The 21,948-nt window shown below is 45.9% G+C and overlaps 1 protein-coding gene across 1 annotated transcript in view; it reads right to left on the bottom strand.

Annotated features, from left to right (window-relative positions):
- The window catches only part of tsc22d4 (TSC22 domain family member 4), a 115,724-nt gene that overhangs the window by 6,730 nt on the left and 87,046 nt on the right, over positions 1–21,948 (bottom strand). The window contains exon 3 of the mRNA XM_084327455.1: positions 6,226–6,277. Within this exon, the coding sequence (XP_084183581.1) occupies positions 6,226–6,277 (52 nt within the window). The remainder of the gene's footprint in view (positions 1–6,225; positions 6,278–21,948) is intronic.

Here is a 21,948-nt window from a genome sequence, read left to right as displayed (position 1 = left end):
ACAATAGAAGACAGTAGAAGTGAGCAGGAGATAGTAGAAGACAATAGAAGACAATAGAAGACAGTAGAAGACAATAGTAGACAATAGAAGTCAGTAGAAGTGAGCAGGAGACAGTAGAAGACAATATAAGACAGTAGAAGACAATAGAAGTCAGTAGAAGACAATAGAAGACAGTAGAAGACTATAGAAGTCAGTAGAAGACAATAGAAGACAGTAGAAGACAATAGAAGACAGTAGAAGTGAGCAGGATACAGTAGAAGACAATAGAAGACTATATAAGACAGTATAAGTCAATAGAAGACCATATAAGACAATAGAAGACAGTAGAAGACAATAGAAGACAGTAGAAGACTATAGAAGACAATAGAAGACAGTAGAAGACAATAGAAGACAGTAGAAGACTATAGAAGACAGGAGAAGTGAGCAGGAGATAGTAGAAGACAGTAGAAGACAATAGAAATCAGTAGAAGACAATAGAAGACAGTAGAAGACGATAGAAGTAAGTAGAAGACAATAGAAGACAGTAGAAGACAATAGAAGACAGTAGAAGACAATAGAAGTCAGTAGAAGTGAGCAGGAGACAGTAGAAGACAATATAAGACTATAGAAGACAGTAGAAGACAATAGAAGACAATAGAAGACTATATAAGACAGTATAAGTCAATAGAAGACTATAGAAAACAGTCGGAGACAGTAGAAGACAATAGAAGACAGTAGAAGACAATAGAAGACAATAGAAGACAATAGAAGACTATAGAAAACAGTAGAAGACAATAGAAGACAGGAAAAGTGAGCAGGAGATAGTAGAAGACAATAGAAGACAGTAGAAGACAATAGAAGACAGTAGAAGACAATAGAAGACAGGAGAAGTGAGCAGGAGACAGTAGAAAACAATAGAAGTCAGTAGGAGACAATAGAAGACTATAGAAGTCAGTAGGAGACAATAGAAGACTATAGAAGACAGTAGAAGACTATATAAGACTATAGAAGACAGTAGAAGACTATATAAGACAGTAGAAGACTATAGACGACTATAGAAGACAGTAGAAGACACCAGAAGACTATAGAAGACTATAGAAGACTATAGAAGACAGTAGAAGACTATATAAGATTATAGAAGACAGTAGAAGACTATATAAGATTATAGAAGACAGTAGAAGACTATAGAAGATTATAGAAGACTATAGAAGACAGTAGAAGACTATATAAGATTATAGAAGACTATAGAAGACAGTAGAAGACACCAGAAGACTATAGAAGACAGTACAAGATAGTAGAAGACAGTAGAAGACAGTAGAAGACTATAGAAGACTATAGAAGACTGTAGAAGACTATAGAAGGCAGTAGAAGACTATAGAAGACTATAGAAGACAGTAGAAGACTATAGAAGACTATAGAAGACAGTAGAAGACTATAGAAGGCAGTAGAAGACTATAGAAGGCAGTAGAAGACTATAGAAGACTATAGAAGACTATAGAAGACAGTAGAAGACTATAGAAGACTATAGAAGACTATAGAAAACTATAGAAGACAGTAGAAGACTATAGAAGACAGTAGAAGACTATAGAAGGCAGTAGAAGACTATAGAAGACTATAGAAGACAGTAGAAGACTATAGAAGGCAGTAGAAGACTATAGAAGACTATAGAAGACAGTAGAAGACTATAGAAGACAGTAGAAGACTATATAAGACAGTACAATACTATAGAAGACAGTAGAAGACTATAGAAGACAGTAGAAGACTATAGAAGACAGTAGAAGACAATAGAAGGCACCAGAAGACAATAGAAGACAGTAGAAGACTATAGAAGACAGTAGAAGACTATATAAGACAGTAGAAGACAATAGAAGACAGTAAAAGACTATATAAGACTATAGAAGACTATAGAAGACAGTAGAAGACAGTAGAAGACTATATAAGACTATAGAAGACACCAGAAGACAATAGAAGACAGTAGAAGACTATAGAAGACAGTAGAAGACTATAGAAGACAGTAAAAGACTATATAAGACTATAGAAGACTATAGAAGACAGTAGAAGACTATAGAAGACATTAGAAGACAGTAGAAGACACCAGAAGACTATAGAAGACTATATAAGACAGTAGAAGACAGTAGAAGACTATAGAAGACAGTAGAAGACACCAGAAGACAATAGAAGACTATAGAAGACTATAGAAGACAGTAGAAGACTATAGAAGACAGTAGAAGACTATAGAAGACAGTAGAAGACACCAGAAGACAATAGAAGACAGTAGAAGACTATAGAAGACAGTAGAAGACTATAGAAGACAGTAGAAGACACCAGAAGACAATAGAAGACACCAGAAGACAATAGAAGACAGTAGAAGACTATAGAAGACAGTAGAAGACTATAGAAGACAGTAGAAGACACCAGAAGACAATAGAAGACACCAGAAGACAATAGAAGACAGTAGAAGACTATAGAAGACAGTAGAAGACTATAGAAGACACCAGAAGACAATAGAAGACAGTAGAAGACTATAGAAGACAGTAGAAGACACCAGAAGACAATAGAAGACACCAGAAGACTATAGAAGACAGTAGAAGACTATAGAAGACAGTAGAAGACTATAGAAGACACCAGGGCCCTCATTTATCAACAATGCGTAGAAAGTGTTCTATTTTCATTCTTAACACTTTCAGTGCCCATGACGTCATAGACGTTTTATCAGCCCAATGCCTGAATGCCCACGACGTGTATTAGCGTTTTATTTTTTTATTAGCGATCTGATTTCATATTTCATCAACCGAGTCTCCCGTTGGTACAGCAGCTCCTCCAGCAGCTCAGAATGGAAAAAAGCGCCCCCTATCGTCTATCCCTGTGTAACTGCAGGTCAGTCGCTTAGACAATAGAAGACAAGAGAAGACAGTAGAAGACAATAGAAGACAGTAGAAGACAATAGAAGGCAGTAGAAGTGAGCAGGAGATAGTAGAAGACAATAGAAGACAGTAGAAGACAATAGAAGACAATAGAAGACAGGAGAAGTGAGCAGGAGATAGTAGAAGACAGTAGAAGACAATAGAAGACAATAGAAGACAGGAGAAGTGAGCAGGAGATAGTAGAAGACAGTAGAAGACAATAGAAGACAATAGAAGACAGGAGAAGTGAGCAGGAGATAGTAGAAGACAGTAGAAGACAATAGAAGACAGGATAAGTGAGCAGGAGATAGTAGAAGACAGTAGAAGACAGTAGAAGACAATAGAAGACAGGAGAAGTGAGCAGGAGATAGTAGAAGACAATAGAAGTCAGTAGAAGACAGTAGAAGACAATAGAAGACAATAGAAGACAGGAGAAGTGAGCAGGAGATAGTAGAAGACAATAGAAGACAATAGAAGACAGTAGAAGACAATAGAAGACAATAGAAGACAGGAGAAGTGAGCAGGAGATAGTAGAAGACAGTAGAAGACAATAGAAGACAATAGAAGACAGGAGAAGTGAGCAGGAGATAGTAGAAGACAATAGAAGACAATAGAAGACAGGAGAAGTGAGCAGGAGATAGTAGAAGACAGTAGAAGACAGTAGAAGACAATAGAAGACAGGAGAATTGAGCAGGAGATAGTAGAAGACAATAGAAGTCAGTAGAAGACAGTAGAAGACAATAGAAGACAATAGAAGACAGGAGAAGTGAGCAGGAGATAGTAGAAGACAATAGAGGACAATAGAAGACAGGAGAAGTGAGCAGGAGATAGTAGAATACAATAGAATACAGGAGAAGTGAGCAGGAGATAGTAGAAGACAATAGAAGTCAGTAGAAGACAATAGAAGACAATAGAAGACAGGAGAAGTGAGCAGGAGATAGTAGAAGACAATAGAAGTCAGTAGAAGACAATAGAAGACAGTAGAAGACAATAGAAGTCAGTAGAAGACAGGAGAAGTGAGCAGGAGATAGTAGAAGACAATAGAAGTCAGTAGAAGACAGTAGAAGACAATAGAAGACAATAGAAGACAGGAGAAGTGAGCAGGAGATAGTAGAAGACAATAGAAGACAATAGAAACCAGGAGAAGTGAGCAGGAGATAGTATAAGACAATAGAAGACAATAGAAGACTATAGAAGACAGGAGAAGTGAGCAGGAGATAGTAGAAGACAATAGAAGACAGGAGAAGTGAGCAGGAGATAGTAGAAGACAATAGAAGTCAGTAGAAGACAATAGAAGACAGTAGAAGTGAGCAGGAGATAGTAGAAGACAATAGAAGACAGTAGAAGACAATATAAGGCAGTATAAGTGATCAGGAGATAGTAGAAGACAATAGAAGACAGTAGAAGACTCCAAAAAAAAAGAAAAAAACTGTCTTTTAGTCTCAGTGAAGTTTCAACAGAGGTAATCTATTATAACCAACTAATTGAAGTAGAGAGCATTTCGTTGTGGCCAATCTTATTTGGAAACATGACACAAAATAATAGTATTTCGCTTTTTATTTGAAACAATATTTAATCGTGTTTGGAGGTGGGTGTTCTGCGTCTGCCCCCCCGTGCCAAACAAGCAGGCCAACCTCTTGTTCGCGCGTGAGCCCGTTATAATTACACTACTGTCGCTATTTTACAATGAACTATAATGAATTATGGGTCATACAGAAGTTAAACACGCCAGTGTTGAAACTAATGCAGAGAAGCTTATTTCCGCATGGTAGACTGCAATATTCATATTCTACCACCGGGCGCCAGGTACGCACGGCCGGAGCTGTGCGTAGATATACGCACAAAGTCAAGCACACGTTCAAATTGATAAGTCCCACACTTTGCTTAGAAACGATCGTACGCACGGGTTACGCACATATCTGTGCGTACGCAACGTTGATAAATGAGGGCCCAGAAGACTATAGAAGTCAGTAGAAGACTATAGAAGACAGTAGAAGACTATAGAAGACACCAGGGCCCTCATTTATCAACAATTCTTAGAAAGTGTTCTATTTTCATACGTAAGCACAGAATTTAGAATGTGTGTACACACAGAAATATTGGGATTTATCAACCGTGCGTACACGGGTCCTACGCTCCTCCGTGTTGATAAATACCTCTTTGTTCTACCGTCAATGCTCGTGCATGATTATCCATATATGCACAGTAAACTAACTTGATCATTAATCAAGCTGTTGTATCTTTACGCTTATGAAAACATTAAATAATAGGCTATAGGCCGTCGCTTTGCATTAATAGCCTATATTCTCAAATGGCATTTAATGGCTATCCGACTCCTCGTCGCTATCCTCGCGGACGGACCAGTGTATACCTTATACTACCCAGCATGTAATACGTTCTTTGTTAGAACTCAACTCGTTATTATTTTGCGCATAGATTGCAGAAATACGGGAACGTTTTGATTTATATTAAAAGGCTTTGACATTGTAAAACTAAATACGTGGAATTCTGTAAGCAGAATACAAGTCATATCACCCACACGATATATGCTCTGTGTCCAGAGCATGTATGCTTTTCATTCATTTAAGACACATTTATTGCAAGGGTTTTGTAATACACATACATCCTCTGTTCTCGTTGCAATGCGTTTTTTATTCTTTCTTATACAGTAGGAAGGGGGAAGAACACTATATCGTGGGTGTTCATATGACTTGTATTCTGCTTACAGCTTCGAAATTCCACTTGTTTCGTTTAACATTATGGCAAAGCCTTTTAAATATAATCAAAACGTTCCCATGTTTCTGCGGTCTGTGCGCAAAATAATAACAAGTTGAGTTACGCGGAGCGCAGTCAGTCAGTACACCCCGTATATTCCGATAATGCTATAAACCATGCTGCATTCATTCGGAGAGAAATACCTATTATTCCAAATGCTATTTATAGGGTTTTGACCATAATTACACTACTGTTGCTATTTTACAATGAACTATAATGAATTACGGTTCATACAGAACACGCCAGTGTTGAAACTAATGCACGGAAGCTTATTGCCGCGTTGTAGTCTTCATATTGTACCGGTACGCATGCTCCGAGGTGTGCGTAGATATACTGTACGCACAAAGTCAAGCACAAGTTCAAATTGATAAGTCCCACACTTTGCTTAGAAATGATCGTACGCAGGGGTTACGCACATATCTGTGCGTACGCAACGTTGATAAATGAGGGCCCAGAAGACTATAGAAGTCAGTAGAAGACTATAGAAGACAGTAGAAGACTATAGAAGACTATATAAGACAGTAGAAGACTATAGAAGACTATATAAGACAGTAGAAGTCAGTCTTACCATGGCCTGTTCTATCTTGCAGTCAATGGCGACCATGCTGTTACTGGAGTCACTGGAAGACAAACAGAACCACACACAGAACCACACACACACACACACACAGAACCACACACACACACACAGAACCACACACAGAACCACACACACACACACACACACACAGAACCACACACACACACAGAACCACACACACACACAGAACCACACACAGAACCACACACACACACACACACACACACACACACACACACACACACACACAGAACCACACACACACAGAACCACACACACACACACAGAACCACACACACAGAACCACACACACACACACACACACACAGAACCACACACACACATAACCACACACACACACACACACACAGAACCACACACAGAACCACACACACACACACACACACACAGAACCACACGCATACACACACAGAACCACACACACACACACACACACAGAACCACACACACAGACACACAGAACCACACACACACAGAACCACACACACACAGAACCACACACACAGAACCACACACACACACACACACACACACACACAGAACCACACACACACACACACAGAACCACACACACACACACAGAACCACACACACACAGACACACAGAACCACACACACACAGAACCACACACACACACACAGAACCACACACAGAACCACACACACAGAACCACACACACAGACACACAGAACCACACACACAGAACCACACACACACAGAACCACACACACACACACAGAACCACACACACACAGTGTGTATGAGATTGATTGATAGATTGATTGATTTCAGGCCTCTTGGATGCACAACACATTACTGATAATACATTCAACAGATCCTGTAATGTTATATTATTATATTATGTACTGACTGATTTAAAATACAGCATATCATATTAAAACAAAATCACCATTGTGGTATTTGTTTGTGTGTAAATACCTGTGTGTGCATCGCAGTGAGTATGTGCGTGTGTGTACGTGTGTATGTGTGAGTGTGTGTGTGTGTGTGGTTCTGTGTGTGTATGTGCACACCTTTGTATGCGTCCCGCCAACCCCCCACCCAGTTGCCGTGGTTACCTATGACAGAGGAGGAGCAAGGATAGCAGGGTCGCCTCAGAGCCCCGTCCAATGGGAGGGGCTTTGCCACGCACAGACCAATGAGGGCGACGCTGAGATAGTAGTTGGGGCGGAGTTAGATTGTTGGTGTGGTTTAGTGGTTTATGGTCAACGGTCTGAGCAGTCCAGTTTGGGTGAGGTGTAGGGTTTAATATTAGAGATTGAGGTTGGGTTAGACTTTTGGGATTAAGAGATTGAGGTTGGGTCAGGATTTGGGGATTGATAGATTGAGGTTGGGTTAGACTTTGGGGATTAAGAGATTGAGGTTGGGTCAGGATTTGGGGATTGATAGATTGAGGTTGGGTTAGACTTTTGGGATTAAGAGATTGAGGTTGGGTCAGGATTTGGGGATTGATAGATTGAGGTTGGGTTAGACTTTGGGGATTAAGAGATTGAGGTTGGGTCAGGATTTGGGGATTGATAGATTGAGGTTGGGTTAGACTTTGGGGATTAAGAGATTGAGGTTGGGTCAGGATTTGGGGATTGATAGATTGAGGTTGGGTTAGATTTTGGGGATTAAGAGATTGAGGTTGGGTTAAGGCTTTGGGATTGATAGATTGAGGTTGGGTTAAGGCTTTGGGATTAAGAGATTGAGGTTGGGTTAAGGCTTTGGGATTAAGAGATTGAGGTTGGGTTAAGGCTTTGGGATTAAGAGATTGAGGTTGGGTTATGGGCTGGATTAGAGTTTTAGGCTGGTGAGATTGAGACATGGTTGGTTGTAGTTGGACATTACATTGACACGATGCAGACTGGGGTCTGTTCTGCCTCAGAGTGTGAGGTTGTGTCAGAGTGTGTGTCAGAGTGTGTGTCAGAGTGTGTGTCAGAGTGTGTGTCAGAGTGTGTGTCAGAGTGTGAGGTTGTGTCAGAGTGTGAGGTTGTGTCAGAGTGTGAGGTTGAACCTTGGTGTTTAAGTGAGCTTGTGTCAGAGTGTGAGGTTGAACCTTGGTGTTTAAGTGAGCTTGTGTCAGAGTGTGAGGTTGAACCTTGGTGTTTAAGTGAGCTTGTGTCAGAGTGTGCGGTTGAACCTTGGTGTTTAAGTGAGCTTGTGTCAGAGTGTGAGGTTGAACCTTGGTGTTTAAGTGAGCTTGTGTCAGAGTGTGAGGTTGAACCTTGGTGTTTAAGTGAGCTTGTGTCAGAGTGTGAGGTTGAACCTTGGTGTTTAAGTGAGCTTGTGTTAAGGGTTGGGCTCTGGTTCTGGTCAGATGTTGGTTTGACCCAGGAGGCTGAGTTTGACCTCTGGCTTTAAGACTTGGACACGGTGAACTCTGAGATGTGCTGTTATTGATCCTGGGATCAAAGGCTACAGGTTTAAAGGTCAATCTGGCGCTAGGCCAAGACTCCCTGGCCCTGACCCCTGCACGACCTCTCCCCTCTCTATGACCCCTCAGCACAGCAGGAGGTAACTCCTTCTGCTTCTCTTTTGCTCTGTCTCTCTCTCCTCCCTTCGCCTCTATGCTCTTCCCTCTCTCTCTTCCTCTCCATCTCTCTCTCTCTCCCCCTCCCTCTATGCCCTTCTCTCTCTCCCTTCCTCTCCATCTCTCTCCCCCTCCCTCTATCAGACCAACTATCTGTAGGGTGAGGGTAGGAAGTGGAGGGGTGAGGGGGGGGTGGGGGTGCTGCGGGGCAGGGGGGGGGGACAAGGAGGAGAGAGGAGAGGAGGAGGTTGCAGGGTTGGAAGTGGGAGAAGGGGAGAGGGTGGGGGGGAGGGAAAGTGGGCGAGGCTGTTTTCGAATTTCGAACACTGAGATGATTTTCTTCACGCTGCCGAACATAACTGACCAATTACAGTCCACTGTCGATGATGACTGACCAATTACAGTCCACTGTCGATGATAACTGACCAATGCCAACGTGGCCTGTGTCGACAATGGTATTCCCTGTTTATCTGAGTCAGAGCTCTCAACAGGAGACAGATCAGACGAGAGTTGTAGTCCTGTTGGGAGTTGTAGTTCGTTTGGGAGTGATAGTCCTGTTTGGAATTGTAGTCCTGTTTGGAGTTGTAGTCCTGTTGGGAGTTGTAGTTCATTTGGGAGTGATAGTCCTGTTTGGAATTGTAGTCCTGTTTGGAGTTGTAGTCCAGTGGAATTCTAGTCCTGTTGGGAGTTGTAGTCCGTTTGGGAGTTATACTCCTGTTTGGAGTTGTAGTCCAGTTTGGAATTGTAGTCCTGTTGGGAGTTGTAGTTCGTTTGGGAGTGATAGTCCTGTTTGGAATTGTAGTCCTGTTTGGAGTTGTAGTCCAGTGGAATTCTAGTCCTGTTGGGACTTGTAGTCCGTTTGGGAGTTATACTCCTGTTTGGAGTTGTAGTCCAGTTTGGAATTGTAGTCCTGTTGGGAGTTGTAGTTCGTTTGGGAGTGATAGTCCTGTTTGGAATTGTAGTCCTGTTTGGAGTTGTAGTCCAGTGGAATTGTAGTCCTGTTGGGAGTTGTAGTTCGTTTGGGAGTGATAGTCCTGTTTGGAATTGTAGTCCTGTTTGGAGTTGTAGTCCAGTGGAATTCTAGTCCTGTTGGGAGTTGTAGTCCGTTTGGGAGTTATACTCCTGTTGGGAGTTGTAGTCCAGTTTGGGAGTTGAAAGATGTTGGAACGGAGCGTGCCCAGATCACGCAACATAAAAGTCACAGGTAAACGTGGATGAACTCACATCTGGTTTAACAGATATTTAAACTTGTCCTCATGTGATGTCACGAAGGGCGCTGAAGCCACTAACTGTGTTAACCACACACACACCTCCCACTCTCCAATCACATAGTTGACAGTTTGAGTGAAGTATCTCTGAGCCAATCAACACTAGGCTCAGATTTAGAGCTCTATTGAATCAAATGGGTGTTACAATTCCAGCTTGATAGACTGACAGCCTACAGCTTAACTGGATGGAGAGAGAGAGAGAGACAGATGGATGGAGAGAGAGAGATAGACTGACAGATGGATGGAGGGAGAGATGGGGAGCACGGATACGTAAAACTTTTGACAATAATAGAAATGATTAAATTAAATATATAGAATAGAATGTCACATGTCCAAAGCTATATTCAAGCCACACCTTATTCCTTATTCCTCTCGCTTCTCAAATCCCGGTCTTGTGATTGGTTGGAAGGCTGACCAGGTCTCCAGGTGGTATCACGACGACCGCGGAGCGTTACTACGACGACCGCGGAGCGTTACTGCGATGACCGCGGAGCGTTACCACGACGACCGCGGAGCGTTACCACGACGACCGCGGAGCGTTACTACGACGACCGCGGAGCGCTACTACGACGACCGCGGAGCGTTACTGCGACGACCGCGGAGTGTTACTACGACAAAAGCCAATCCAATGTGTGTGTGCAAGCTGGGAAGTAGCAGAATGTATGAAGAGTTAAAGTGTTCAGCATTTATATTATAACAGCTGAAAGTATGAGTATGGATATGAGTTTATAGTCTCTCTCTCTCTCTCTTTCTCTCTCTCTCTCTCCCACACTCACTTGGTCTCTGCTCTCTGATTGGCTCAGACACAAAACTCTCATTCCAACTCCCACCTACTCACTGCCTTGGCCAATAAGACGGCCTCTTCTGCATTCTCCCCCCCACCCACTCCCTCTCACCCCGGACACACCCTGAACACACTGGTACTGTGTGTGTGTGTGTGTGTGTGTGTGTGTGTGTGTGTGTGTGTGTGTGTGTGGTGTGTGTGGTGTGTGTGTCTGTGTGTGTGTGTGTGTGTGTTTGTGGTGTGTGTGTGGTGTGTGTGTGTCTGTGTATATGTGTTTGAGTGTAGTGTGTGTGTGTGTGTGTGTGTGTGTTTGTGTGTGTGTGTGTCTGTGTGTGTGTGTGTGTGTGTGTATGTGTGTGTGTGTGTGTGTGTGTGGTGTGTGTGGTGTGTGTGTGTGTGTGTGTGTGTGTGTGTGTGTTTGTGGTGTGTGTGTGGTGTGTGTGTGTCTGTGTATATGTGTTTGTGTGTAGTGTGTGTGTATGTGTGTGTGTGTGTGTGTGTGCGTGGTGTGTGTATCATATAAATATTGACAGGAAGATACAATATCAGGACTGTATCAACATGTGCACACGCACACACACCCCACACACACACACACACACACACACACACACACACACACACACACACACATACACACACAGAGATTATGTTTGCTACCCAAACACAGGTTAGTTTAAGAAAGAGAGAGAAAGAGACAGACAGTAAGAGAGAGAGAGAGAGAGGCAGACAGAGAGAGAGAGACAGAGGCAGACAGTAAGAGAGAGAGAGAGAGAGAGAGAGAGAGAGAGAGAGAGAGAGAGAGAGAGAGAGAGAGAGAGAGAGAGAGAGAGACAGAGACAGACAGTAAGAGAATTTGAATTTTAACAACACTTTATTTATAAATCATTACAACATTACAACAAAAAGTATTACACAGTCAACTGTATAACACTTGTCTTTCTTCCAAGAACACCTACAAACAATTTGACAATCAATTATTAAAAGCACAACAACAACAACAACAACAAAAGAACAACAAAAGAAAACACCACCAACAACAACAAAAAACAACCACAACAAAGAAAAAACTCAAATCAGCTCAATTGCCAACACCAACTCATCTTCCACAACACTCCTTTATGTGCCCATATATCAGTGAACTGATCTAGGTTGTTCAATGCTCTATAATAATTAAAATCTATGCTCAGTCTGGCTTTGATCATTTTTCTGAACAGACATACAACATCATGATCCAAGATCTGTTCTATCTTATTCCTCCTACTGAGATACACAGCCATCTTTGCTCTCCCTAAAATTAAATTAAAAAGGTGACACTTGCTTTTTTCCTTTCTACAGTATTTAAAACCTAAAATGTACCTCTCTTTCGAGAACACCTCTTCACCGGACTGAAAAAGTCTCTCTAGTAACCCTAGCAGAGGCAGCAGCCTGGAACAGTCCAGAAAACAGTGGAAAACTGTTTCCCTTTGCGCACAAAAAGGACAGTCATGTGAGACGTTAGGGTTCAATATGGAAATAAAATAATTGACAGCCACTATGCCATGTAAAACCCTCCACAGCAGATCGCCAATTCTTTTGAATAATGGTGGTTTGTACAGTGCTCGCCACTCTGGTTTCACCTCATCACTGAGACCAAAGTGCGCTCTCCAGGGAGTGTCACCTCTCCCGTTGAGCTTCTCCCTGTGGAGAACCTTGACTAACAGTCTGTACAAACATTTTCCATCAACCTCATCAAAAAACACACCAGAAACATCTCCCATTGCTAAAAGAGGCCCTGTGCAATTTTTTAAATCAGGCTGCAGCTTAAACGTAGGAAACATATCCTCATCACTAGGATGAAGAGACCAGTTTTTAAACTCTGTCAACATGCAACGTTCTATCTCACTGAGCCCTTGCTTCCATTTTCCCAGCATCATGCTGACCGTCCTGATGGATTTCACTCCCAAGCGTGAAGCAAGAGCAGCAGCATTGTCCATGTTCGCTCCTGTCAATTCCACAATATGGCCCAGTGTGGTGATATTTGACCTGCAGAGTTGCCCGGAATGTGTCAGACCTGGCCTTTATCGAACAAACTCCATGTTTTAAAAAGTACACTGTAAAAAACAGGTAGAACATTTAACCGAGCACCGCTAAAATCCATCAAAAACAGAGAATTCGACAGTCCCAGTCCCCCAAGCTGTTGCAGTATGGCACAAGCCACCGGCCTCCACACCACGTCTTTTGGTCCATAAAAAAGTCTCTGAATGAACTGGAGTCGAAAAGTTGCACCCCTACTGCACAGATGCACAAGACCCTGCCCACCCTCCTCCTTGGGCAAATACAAAACACTCTGGGGCACCCAGTGCAGCTTGTCCCAGAAAAAATCTAAAAAACAAGCTTGAATTTTAGGGAGAAGGTCTATTGGGGGATCAACACACATCAGACGATGCCACAGTTTAGAAGACACTAGGTTATTGATTACCAGAACACGGCCCCTATACCAGGGGTTCTCAACCTTTCTGCTGCCAAGGAACCCCTGTGTTCAATAAAATATTCCAGGGCACCCCTACATACGATAAATACTTTCCCGGTCCTGTCTTTTTTGCTACAATGATGATACAATGACTCTTTATTTGCCGTGCTGTCGTTGAGATGTTTTGTTGTTTGTTTGCCTTTGTTGCTTGTTGGTGAATCTGCAAATATGAATTGCCCCACGCGGGATCAATAAAGTTGTCTGAATCTGATGACAAAAGTTTTTTTTTTAAATACAGAAAAGGATCACTAAAGTGCTATCTGTTGCAGCTGCACTGTTCTCCATAAAAATAGCATATTTGGATAAGTTTGACAATCAGAAAATCATGTATTTTTTTTAAATACAGAAAAGGATCACCAAGTTACCATTTCTCAAAAAATATAAATAAATACAGAAAATAAGCACTTGTTCACTCAGTGGACATTTCTAGCTCAATGCGAGGTCCGCTGCTGCTGGCTAATAATACGGTCAATACGTGGGGAGATCTTTGACAAGGCAACACGCATGTCATCATCAAGGCTCAACTTGGCCCTATATTTTGTTTTCAGAGCTGTCATGGATGAAAAGCCAGCTTCACACAGATATGTGGGGCTGAATGGTATCAACACCTTAACTGCAGCATCATGAGATACTTGGTACTCAGCACCACACTCTGAAACTAGCTCTCCAGGTGGTATCAGATGAGATTTCAATGAGTTCTTCCAAGAGTTTGGATGGAGATGTGTCAGGAAGCTTTGTCTCAATGTTGTCTGTAAAGTTATTTTTTTATCCAGAGTAACTTGGTGATACTTTTCTGTGTTTTATTAAATAATGATTTTCAGATTTTTAGAAATGGTCAAACTTATCCAAATATGGTATTTTCATAGAAAACAGTGCAGCTGCAACAGATAGCACTTTAGGGATAATTTTCTGTAATCCAAAAAGAATTTGGATTCACTATAAAGTGCCTGTTCACTATAAAGTGCCACGTTTTGATATATTGAGCTTTAAACTTTAAGTAAATTTTTTGGAACACGCAACCTAAAACACCTTCCTCTCCCAAACCGTTCCTGCAATTGTTTTATGTTGCATGATGATCATGGATACATGTATTATGTATTGTATTTTTTATGTTTAAATATCAACATAATCTGTCTGTCCACCCTCAGTACATTTACTATCAATATAATATAGTAGTCTGACTTCATCATCTTTTCAAACGCACACACATAGAGGGAGAATGCCCCCCCCCCCCCCCCCCCCCAGTCATCCTTCCAACTAAGTCCCCACCCTGCTGTTCTCTGTCGCTCTGAACAGGGCTTTTAGCTTGTTGTTAGCTTATGGTAACGGGACAGTAATTCCGGTCTTAAACACAACGTGGTCATAAAGGAATGGCAAGGATTGCAAAGCATGTTATATGCATTTGACCCGTTGCGGAATAAAACAGCAGGGATTTGTTTTGGGTCGCAAAAACACTACCCTTGCAGCTGCTGTGTTTCAATGTCCGCGTTCCAGATCCAGACGCTACTTACTGCTGAGCTGAGAGACGCTACTGCTCAGCCTGCTGTGTGGAGATGCATCCTATTGGCTGTGTGCTGGAGCGGATATGAGTCACGACACCACGGATTTTCAAAATAAGAGTATCATAATGACCTTAATGTTGCTAGCTTTCGGAGCCTAGTTATTATAGCTGGAGCTGCGCGTGGGCATAAATGAGACCCGCTATAGGATTTTCAAAATAAGACTGTTGTCATTCTATATTTTTAAAGAACATTGCCAGGCATCTCGCGGAACCCCTGACAGCTCTCCGCGGAACCCCTGTGTGCCGCGGAACCCCTGTTGAGAACCGCTGCCCTATACGACATGTTTGGTACAATCCACTTCCATTTCTTTAAACGGCCTTGAGCTACTTCCAGTACATTTTCCCAGTTTTTTCTTTTAAAAGTCTCATCCCCTAAAAAAACTCCCAGATATTTGAAACCTCCCTTTTTCCAATGCAGGCCCCCTGGTAAAGTGAGTCTGCTGCACAACGTACCCACCATGAGTGCTTCGCTCTTCCCCCAATTGACCCTAGCCGATGAAATCAAAGCAAAATGTCCCACATTTTCAACTAACACATTGATGTCCTCTTGTTTATTTATAAAAATAACCAAGTCATCTGCATATGCTGAAAGCTTAAAAGGTGCAATGCACCCAGGGACACTTACCCCCGAGATGCCTGCCCTGAGCCTGTGTAGCAGGGGTTCAAATGCCAGGGAATACAGCATTCCCGACAAAGAACACCCCTGCCTAATACCCCTCTGGATTTTAAAAGGAGCACTCAAACCACCATTAATCTTAAGCACACTCTCAATGTTACTGAACAAAGCCTTGATCTTGGCTATGAGACCTGGGCTGAAACCAAAGGCCTCTAGAGTTTTCCACAAGTACTGGTGTTCAACCCTGTCAAAAGCCTTTTCCTGATCTATGTGTAGCAGTCTGGAAAATATGGTATATTATTCAGAACTGCTGACTGTGTTTTATATCCCTTTTATACACAAAGACATTCTAACTAGTGTCATTGATTCACACGAACAATGACACAAACGTCCCCTTCTGAAGAGCATTGGAATACGGATTATAAATGACAATACTGATTCATATTCTACAGTGCGTCTCCCCTTGTGACTGGCAGGCGGGACCTGCAGGGGGCAGTAGCAGGCAGAGAGCCGCGGAGAGAGTTGGGAGATCATAAAGGGAGGAGTCCAGCGGAAGTCGCTCTCTTCGGCCGTGAACTTGACAACGAGAGGACACAGCTAACGGGAGCTCTGGATAGCCCCGTTGCTGACGTTTATGCCGGAGTGCCCCGGGAGAGGACAACGGGTGATAGGAAGTACTGGCTAGTGGATACGATATCCTAGCAGTACCAGTGGTATGATATGAACAATAAGTGCAGAGCCAGGCACTAACAGTCGAGTTATACATAGTTACAGTGAGCGGTATAGGTAGCGTGCGGCTAAGGATCACAGTAGTATTGCTCGTGTTATACTTAGTTACAGTGACGGTAGGGGTGGACGGTATGGTCTAAAATTTATATCACGGTATAATTTGAAGCATAGACGGTAACGGTATATATCACGGTATCAGTGTTTCTGTTAGAATAATTTTTTTTGCCTGATAGGCAGGCTATATAAAGAATGACATCCTCAAGGCATGTAGATTTAGAATATTTTAACTTAAAACTAGGCTACTTTTGCGTATAGTCATTATATTCCAAATAAAATAAGTCCCGAGTCGAGACTCCTGCTCCCATTGCAAACAGCGGGGCTGGATTTTGCTAGAAGCATATGTAGCTGCAGAGCCGCAGAGCGAATTGAATTGAATAAGAATTGAGACAAAGGTGCCACTCATCCTCAGCTTTAAGAATTGACAATTGTGTCAACAAATTGACACATGTGTCAACAAATTGACACATGTGTCAACAAATTGACACACAAAATGCTTAGAGACGATGGGGGTCAGAACGGCGCAAGGGTGGGGGGGGCGCTGTTTGACGGGCCTGTGACCAGACCTGAAAGAGCCACTGGCTCTGCGGCTCTGCAGCTGCATGCTATTCGCAAATCCACTGCTGCACGCCTTCCTCCCGGCTCCCGCTGCTGCCGTCGTTATCATAACACTACACACATATCGTAATGTTTACAGCAAACTGTAGTTGATCACCAGGTATGTTTTATTAATGTAGAATAATTCATATAAGAAAAACGATAGGGAAATATATTACCTTTCTCCACTGGTTAAAAATGGCAGGAACTGAAATTGAAACTTGCTGTGCGCCGCGGTGATATGTGTTTATTATGAAATGACAATTGCGTGTTGACACGCCCACTGCGCGAAGCCTCCTAAATAACTTTTTCCAGTTTGCACATATCTATTATCTATGACTAATTCTATCTATTTTTAGGGGCAAATGCGATTGAAATAGTCGCGCTGTGGTTACATGACGTCATTGCTATTTTAGAGCTGCTCTACCGGTTAAACGGTATAGTCAAAATCCATACCGTAGAGCAAATTAATACCGTTTATACCGTATACCGTTTATACCGTCCACCCCTAAGTGACGGTATAGTCTGCGTGCCAAAGACGTGCGGGACCTCCAAGCAGTCTGCCCGGGCGTCAACAGCTGTTTGCACCGGAGTGCTGCAGCACACCTGCTCCAGGCTGCCTGCAGGACACGGGGAGTTCTTTACCACCAGCAGAGGTCGTCATCGCCAGCACCAGCTCAGCCAGCGCTGCCTCTCTGCTAGCTCCGCCTGCTGACATCCTCGCGAGAGCGTTCGACGCCATCTTGCCTCCCGGACAACAGTGGAGTGGCGAGGCGGCCATTTCGGATGAGTACAAACGAGCATTGATGCTCCCGATTCCATATACAGTATACAGTGTGGTGCTGCCCGCGGGCGAAGTTAACGTTGTTAACCACAGTTCAATAGGGGTACCCCGAACAATAGATGCCGGCATTAAGATAGGACTTATAGGTATTTTGTGGGCTCACTCTTTTATTTTATTCCTTTTCTTTGAGCGTGATAAGGCGTGTATTTCCTAAATAATTCCCGTTCTGTGAATCCCTTTATTCTCTTCCCTATGCTTCCCCCTTCCTTCCCCATATTCTCAACCGGGGACAGTAAGAGTGTAATTCCTTAGAGAAGGTAAATACTGTGTTCCGCCCAGACGTGGGCAGCGTTTAGTCTGGGTACCGGAGAGCACTTGGTGCCTGTGTGTAATATTATAATTGACTCATGCCATTGATTCATGCCAGTAATTATTGTATGGATACCCATGGTGCAGTAATCACCAGACGTAGCATTGTTGTAACTAGGCTGAGTTACAATACAGTCATCCAGAACGGGAGCACTGTGTGTGTGTCTTTCATTATTTCTAACCCTAACCCTAACCCTTTGATACGGGTAATATATGTAATCGTAACCCCTTGCTATTCTACCTTTTCCATTTCCATTGTAAGGGTTCTGGTGTCACCAGAGGGTACTGCTTGCGGGGGGGACCAAGTTATTTCGCTACCATCCGGTCATTGGGTGTGGGAGGGCAAAAGGGGCAACTGTGGAGAGTGAGGGTGTGTTGGGGAGTACTGCTGACTGCTCCAGAGAGAGGGAGGAAGACCAGAGTACCGGACCAGGTTTGTAAACCCTGGGCCTCATCCATCCCCACTGCCAGCCTCCAGTTGACGCTCCGGACCCCAAAGACGGAGGTGCAGCTGGCCAGAGTGCTACTGTGTCTTGCTACCTATTGACCGCACATCACCGTTCCCACGAAGCAGGGATAATCCACCCTGCTACATTTGGCGTCACGAACAGGATCAACATCCTACTCCACTCCCTTGTAAGTGACGACCCAGAGACCTGAAATGTCGGACGACGACACCCCGAAGCCGGGGGCCAAAGCCGGGCCGTCCCGGGTGAAGCAAGGAGGGGACTCGCCGCCCCCGCTCAAAGAGGAAGGGAGGGAAGCCGAGACGGTGCTGACCTTGACCGCCGAAGTGGAGTTCCTAAAGGGTCAACTCCAAGACCAGGCGGAAGCCCTAGACCACCAACACGAACAACTGGAGCAGGCCAGGCACCGAGAGTCGCTTGCCTTGGCCCAAGCCATGATCCAACAGCTTCCTCCAGCGCCCCTCCCGGTGGTGTACGTCCAACGAGAGCGGAAGTGCAGCGAATTCGGAGGGGGGAAAGAGAGAGGAGAGCCGCTGGTGGAGGACTGGATCCGAGACATGAAGGTGCATTTTCGGAGCAGCAGAGTGCCCGGTGACGAACAGGCGGAGTTCGTACAGCAGCATCTAAAGGGCGAGGCTAAACGGACAGTGCGCTTCGTGCTAGAAGGGACCGCCCCGGAGCCAGACGCCGTGTTCCGGGTGCTGCAGGAGATGTACGGAGACAAGACCTCGGTCAGTGCCCGCCTGAGAGAGTTCCTCGACCGCCGACAAGGAGATGGCGAGACCGTGAGGGAGTTTGCGTATGATCTATAGGAACAGATGCGTCGCATACAGGGCCGGGAACCCCAACGAGTCGCGGATCCTGCCGCCCGGCTGCAGGAGCAGTTTGTGGTAGGCCTGAAGGATGGGATGCTGCGACGGGAGATGAAGAAGTCCATAAAAGAGAACGGGGAGCAGACGTTTCTCGAATTGATGATGGCGGCAATAGAGGCAAGAGGAGGAGATGGTCCTGCCCCCCACTAGGGGTGGCGCCCAGGCCCTGGTCCACGCCGCAGCCGCAGAAGGACGAGAGGCCCCGATGAGCGGAGACGCAATACAGGGAGCTTTTAAGCGGCTCTTTGCAGGGCAAGAGCGGCTGGACGCACGTCAGGAGCAACTCTTCCAGGCCGTCCAACAGACGCGGGACGCGACCCAGAGAGGCGGCCCCGGACGGCGACGCAGAGACAACGCGCCCGCCGCTAAGCGGGAACCGCCCCGCCGGGACGAAGAGGGCAGGTTGATTTGCTATGCCTGCAATCAGCCGGGCCACATCAGCAGGGATTGCCCCCGCCACGCCAGCGAGCCCCACCCAGCCCCTGCCCCCACCCCCGAAGTTCCGGGCTCGTCAGGGTACCGACCCGGATCCCGAAGGGCAGTCAACGGCGTCGTAACCGGAGTCGCCGACTCGGCCGCAGGGGGCACTAAGACGCAAGACATGGGGGAATGTCTCACCTTAGACGTCCAGATTGACGGGTCGAGACCTGCTGCCTCTTCGACACCGGCGCCGAAGTCACCACCATGACCGAAAGCCACTTCCGCAGACACTTCCCGCGGTCGAGGTTGACCCCCTCCAACTGGATCACTCTCTTCGCCGCCAACGGGTTGGAGATCCCAGTGGTGGGGTGTCTCTACGCCGAAGTGAAGTGCCTGGATATGACATTTCCGGGGAAATTCATACTAAAAGACGATCCAGGCCGAGTGGCCACAAGAGACGCTATCCCGGGACTTCTGGGCATGAACGTGCTCGGCGGGGTAGATGGCCTGTTCAAGGGGATCAAGGGGATGCGGCCGGCGAGCCGAAGACGTGTCGACGCGGGGAGCGTCGCCATCCGCCGTGTGGTCGCCGCCATGGCCCAGGAAGCCCGAGAGTGTATCGCCCCGGGAAGGATGGTGTACGTCAAAGTGGCCGGCAGGGAGCCAGTGGTCATTCCCCTGCACAGCGAAGTGGTCGTCTCAGGCCGTTGTGAGACGACAGCGGGGATGCGGCGTCCCGTGATGATAGAGCACACGCCGAGGGCCAACCTGCCTCCCGGACTATTGGTGGCGAACGTGGTGGCATACGCCCGACAGGGGAGAGTGCCTGTGCGGGTGTTGAACCCGACCAACGTCGAGATGGTGCTCCGACCTCGGGCCAGGTTGGCAGAGATCCACTGCCCCCGTCAGGTACGGCCTAAGGAGAGAGTGACCGTGGAGGAAGTGGACGGAGGCGTCCGAGTGACGGCGATTGAGACTCGGGACCGCCCGCCAGAGGCGGAGCCGGACGGGAAGACCCGCGGGCTCGCCGTGGCCGTACAGGCGAACCTGCAGGATCTCACACCGGCCCAAGTGAGCCGGCTGAATCAAGTATTGGAGAAACACAAGGCGGTGTTCTCCGTTGACGACGGGGACTATGGTTACACAACCACGGTCACACACTACGTTCCCACTGGTGACGCACACCCGGTCAAGCAACGGCACCGCCGAATACCGCCCCACGTGTTCCAAGAAGTAAAGAGACACGTGCAAGATCTGGTGAACCTGGGTGTCCTGGTAGAGAGCTGCAGTCCGTGGGCGTCACCAGCCGTGATCGTCATAAAGAAAGACGGCTCTGTGCGGTTCTGCTGCGATTACCGCCACCTAAATAACGTGACACACCGGGATGCCTACCCCCTACCTCGTATCGAGGAGTCCCTAGACGCCTTGGGGCAGGCCAAGATCTTCTCCTCGCTCGATCTCACCGCCGGCTACTTCCAGGTGGCGGTGAAAGAGGAAGACTAAGAGAAGACGGCCGTCACGACGCCCTTCGGCCTCTACCAGTGGACTCGTATGCCCTTCGGACTGTGTAACGCACCAGCGACGTTCCAGCGGTTGATGACCGCCGTGCTGGGGGACCTGGCCTTCGACGTCCTACTCGTCTACCTAGACGACGTCTTGGTGTTCGCCAGCGACTTCGAGAGCCACTGTCAGAAGCTGGACCTGGTGTTTGGACGGCTTCGGGAGCATGGGCTCAAACTCAAGCCCCGGAAGTGCTTCCTTCTGAAGACCGAAGTCAAGTTCCTGGGACACGTCGTCTCCGCGGCCGGCATACAGGTCGACACCGACAAAGTGAAGGCGTTGGAGGACTGGCCGGCGCCACGCTCAGCGAAGGAAGTGAGGCAGGTGATCGGGTTCCTGTCCTATTATCGGCGGTTCGTGCCCCACTTCGCCCAGGTGGCCCAGCCACTGCACGCCCTGATGGGGAAAGAAAAAAAGGGGTTCGCCAAGGGCCGGCCCGAGGCCTTCAAGTGGACGCCGCAGTGTCAGACGGCCTTCGATCATCTGCGGCAATGCCTCTTGACACCCCCGGTGCTGGCCTACCCCGACCTCCAGCTCCCCTTCATAGTGACCACTGATGGGAG

The sequence above is a fragment of the Notolepis coatsorum genome, assembly GCF_963971535.1.
Source record: "Notolepis coatsorum genome assembly, chromosome: 13".
Taxonomy (NCBI): domain Eukaryota; kingdom Metazoa; phylum Chordata; class Actinopteri; order Aulopiformes; family Paralepididae; genus Notolepis; species Notolepis coatsorum.
The sequence above is the reverse complement of the archived record's forward strand: the minus strand, read 5'-3'. Positions and strand labels throughout refer to the sequence as shown.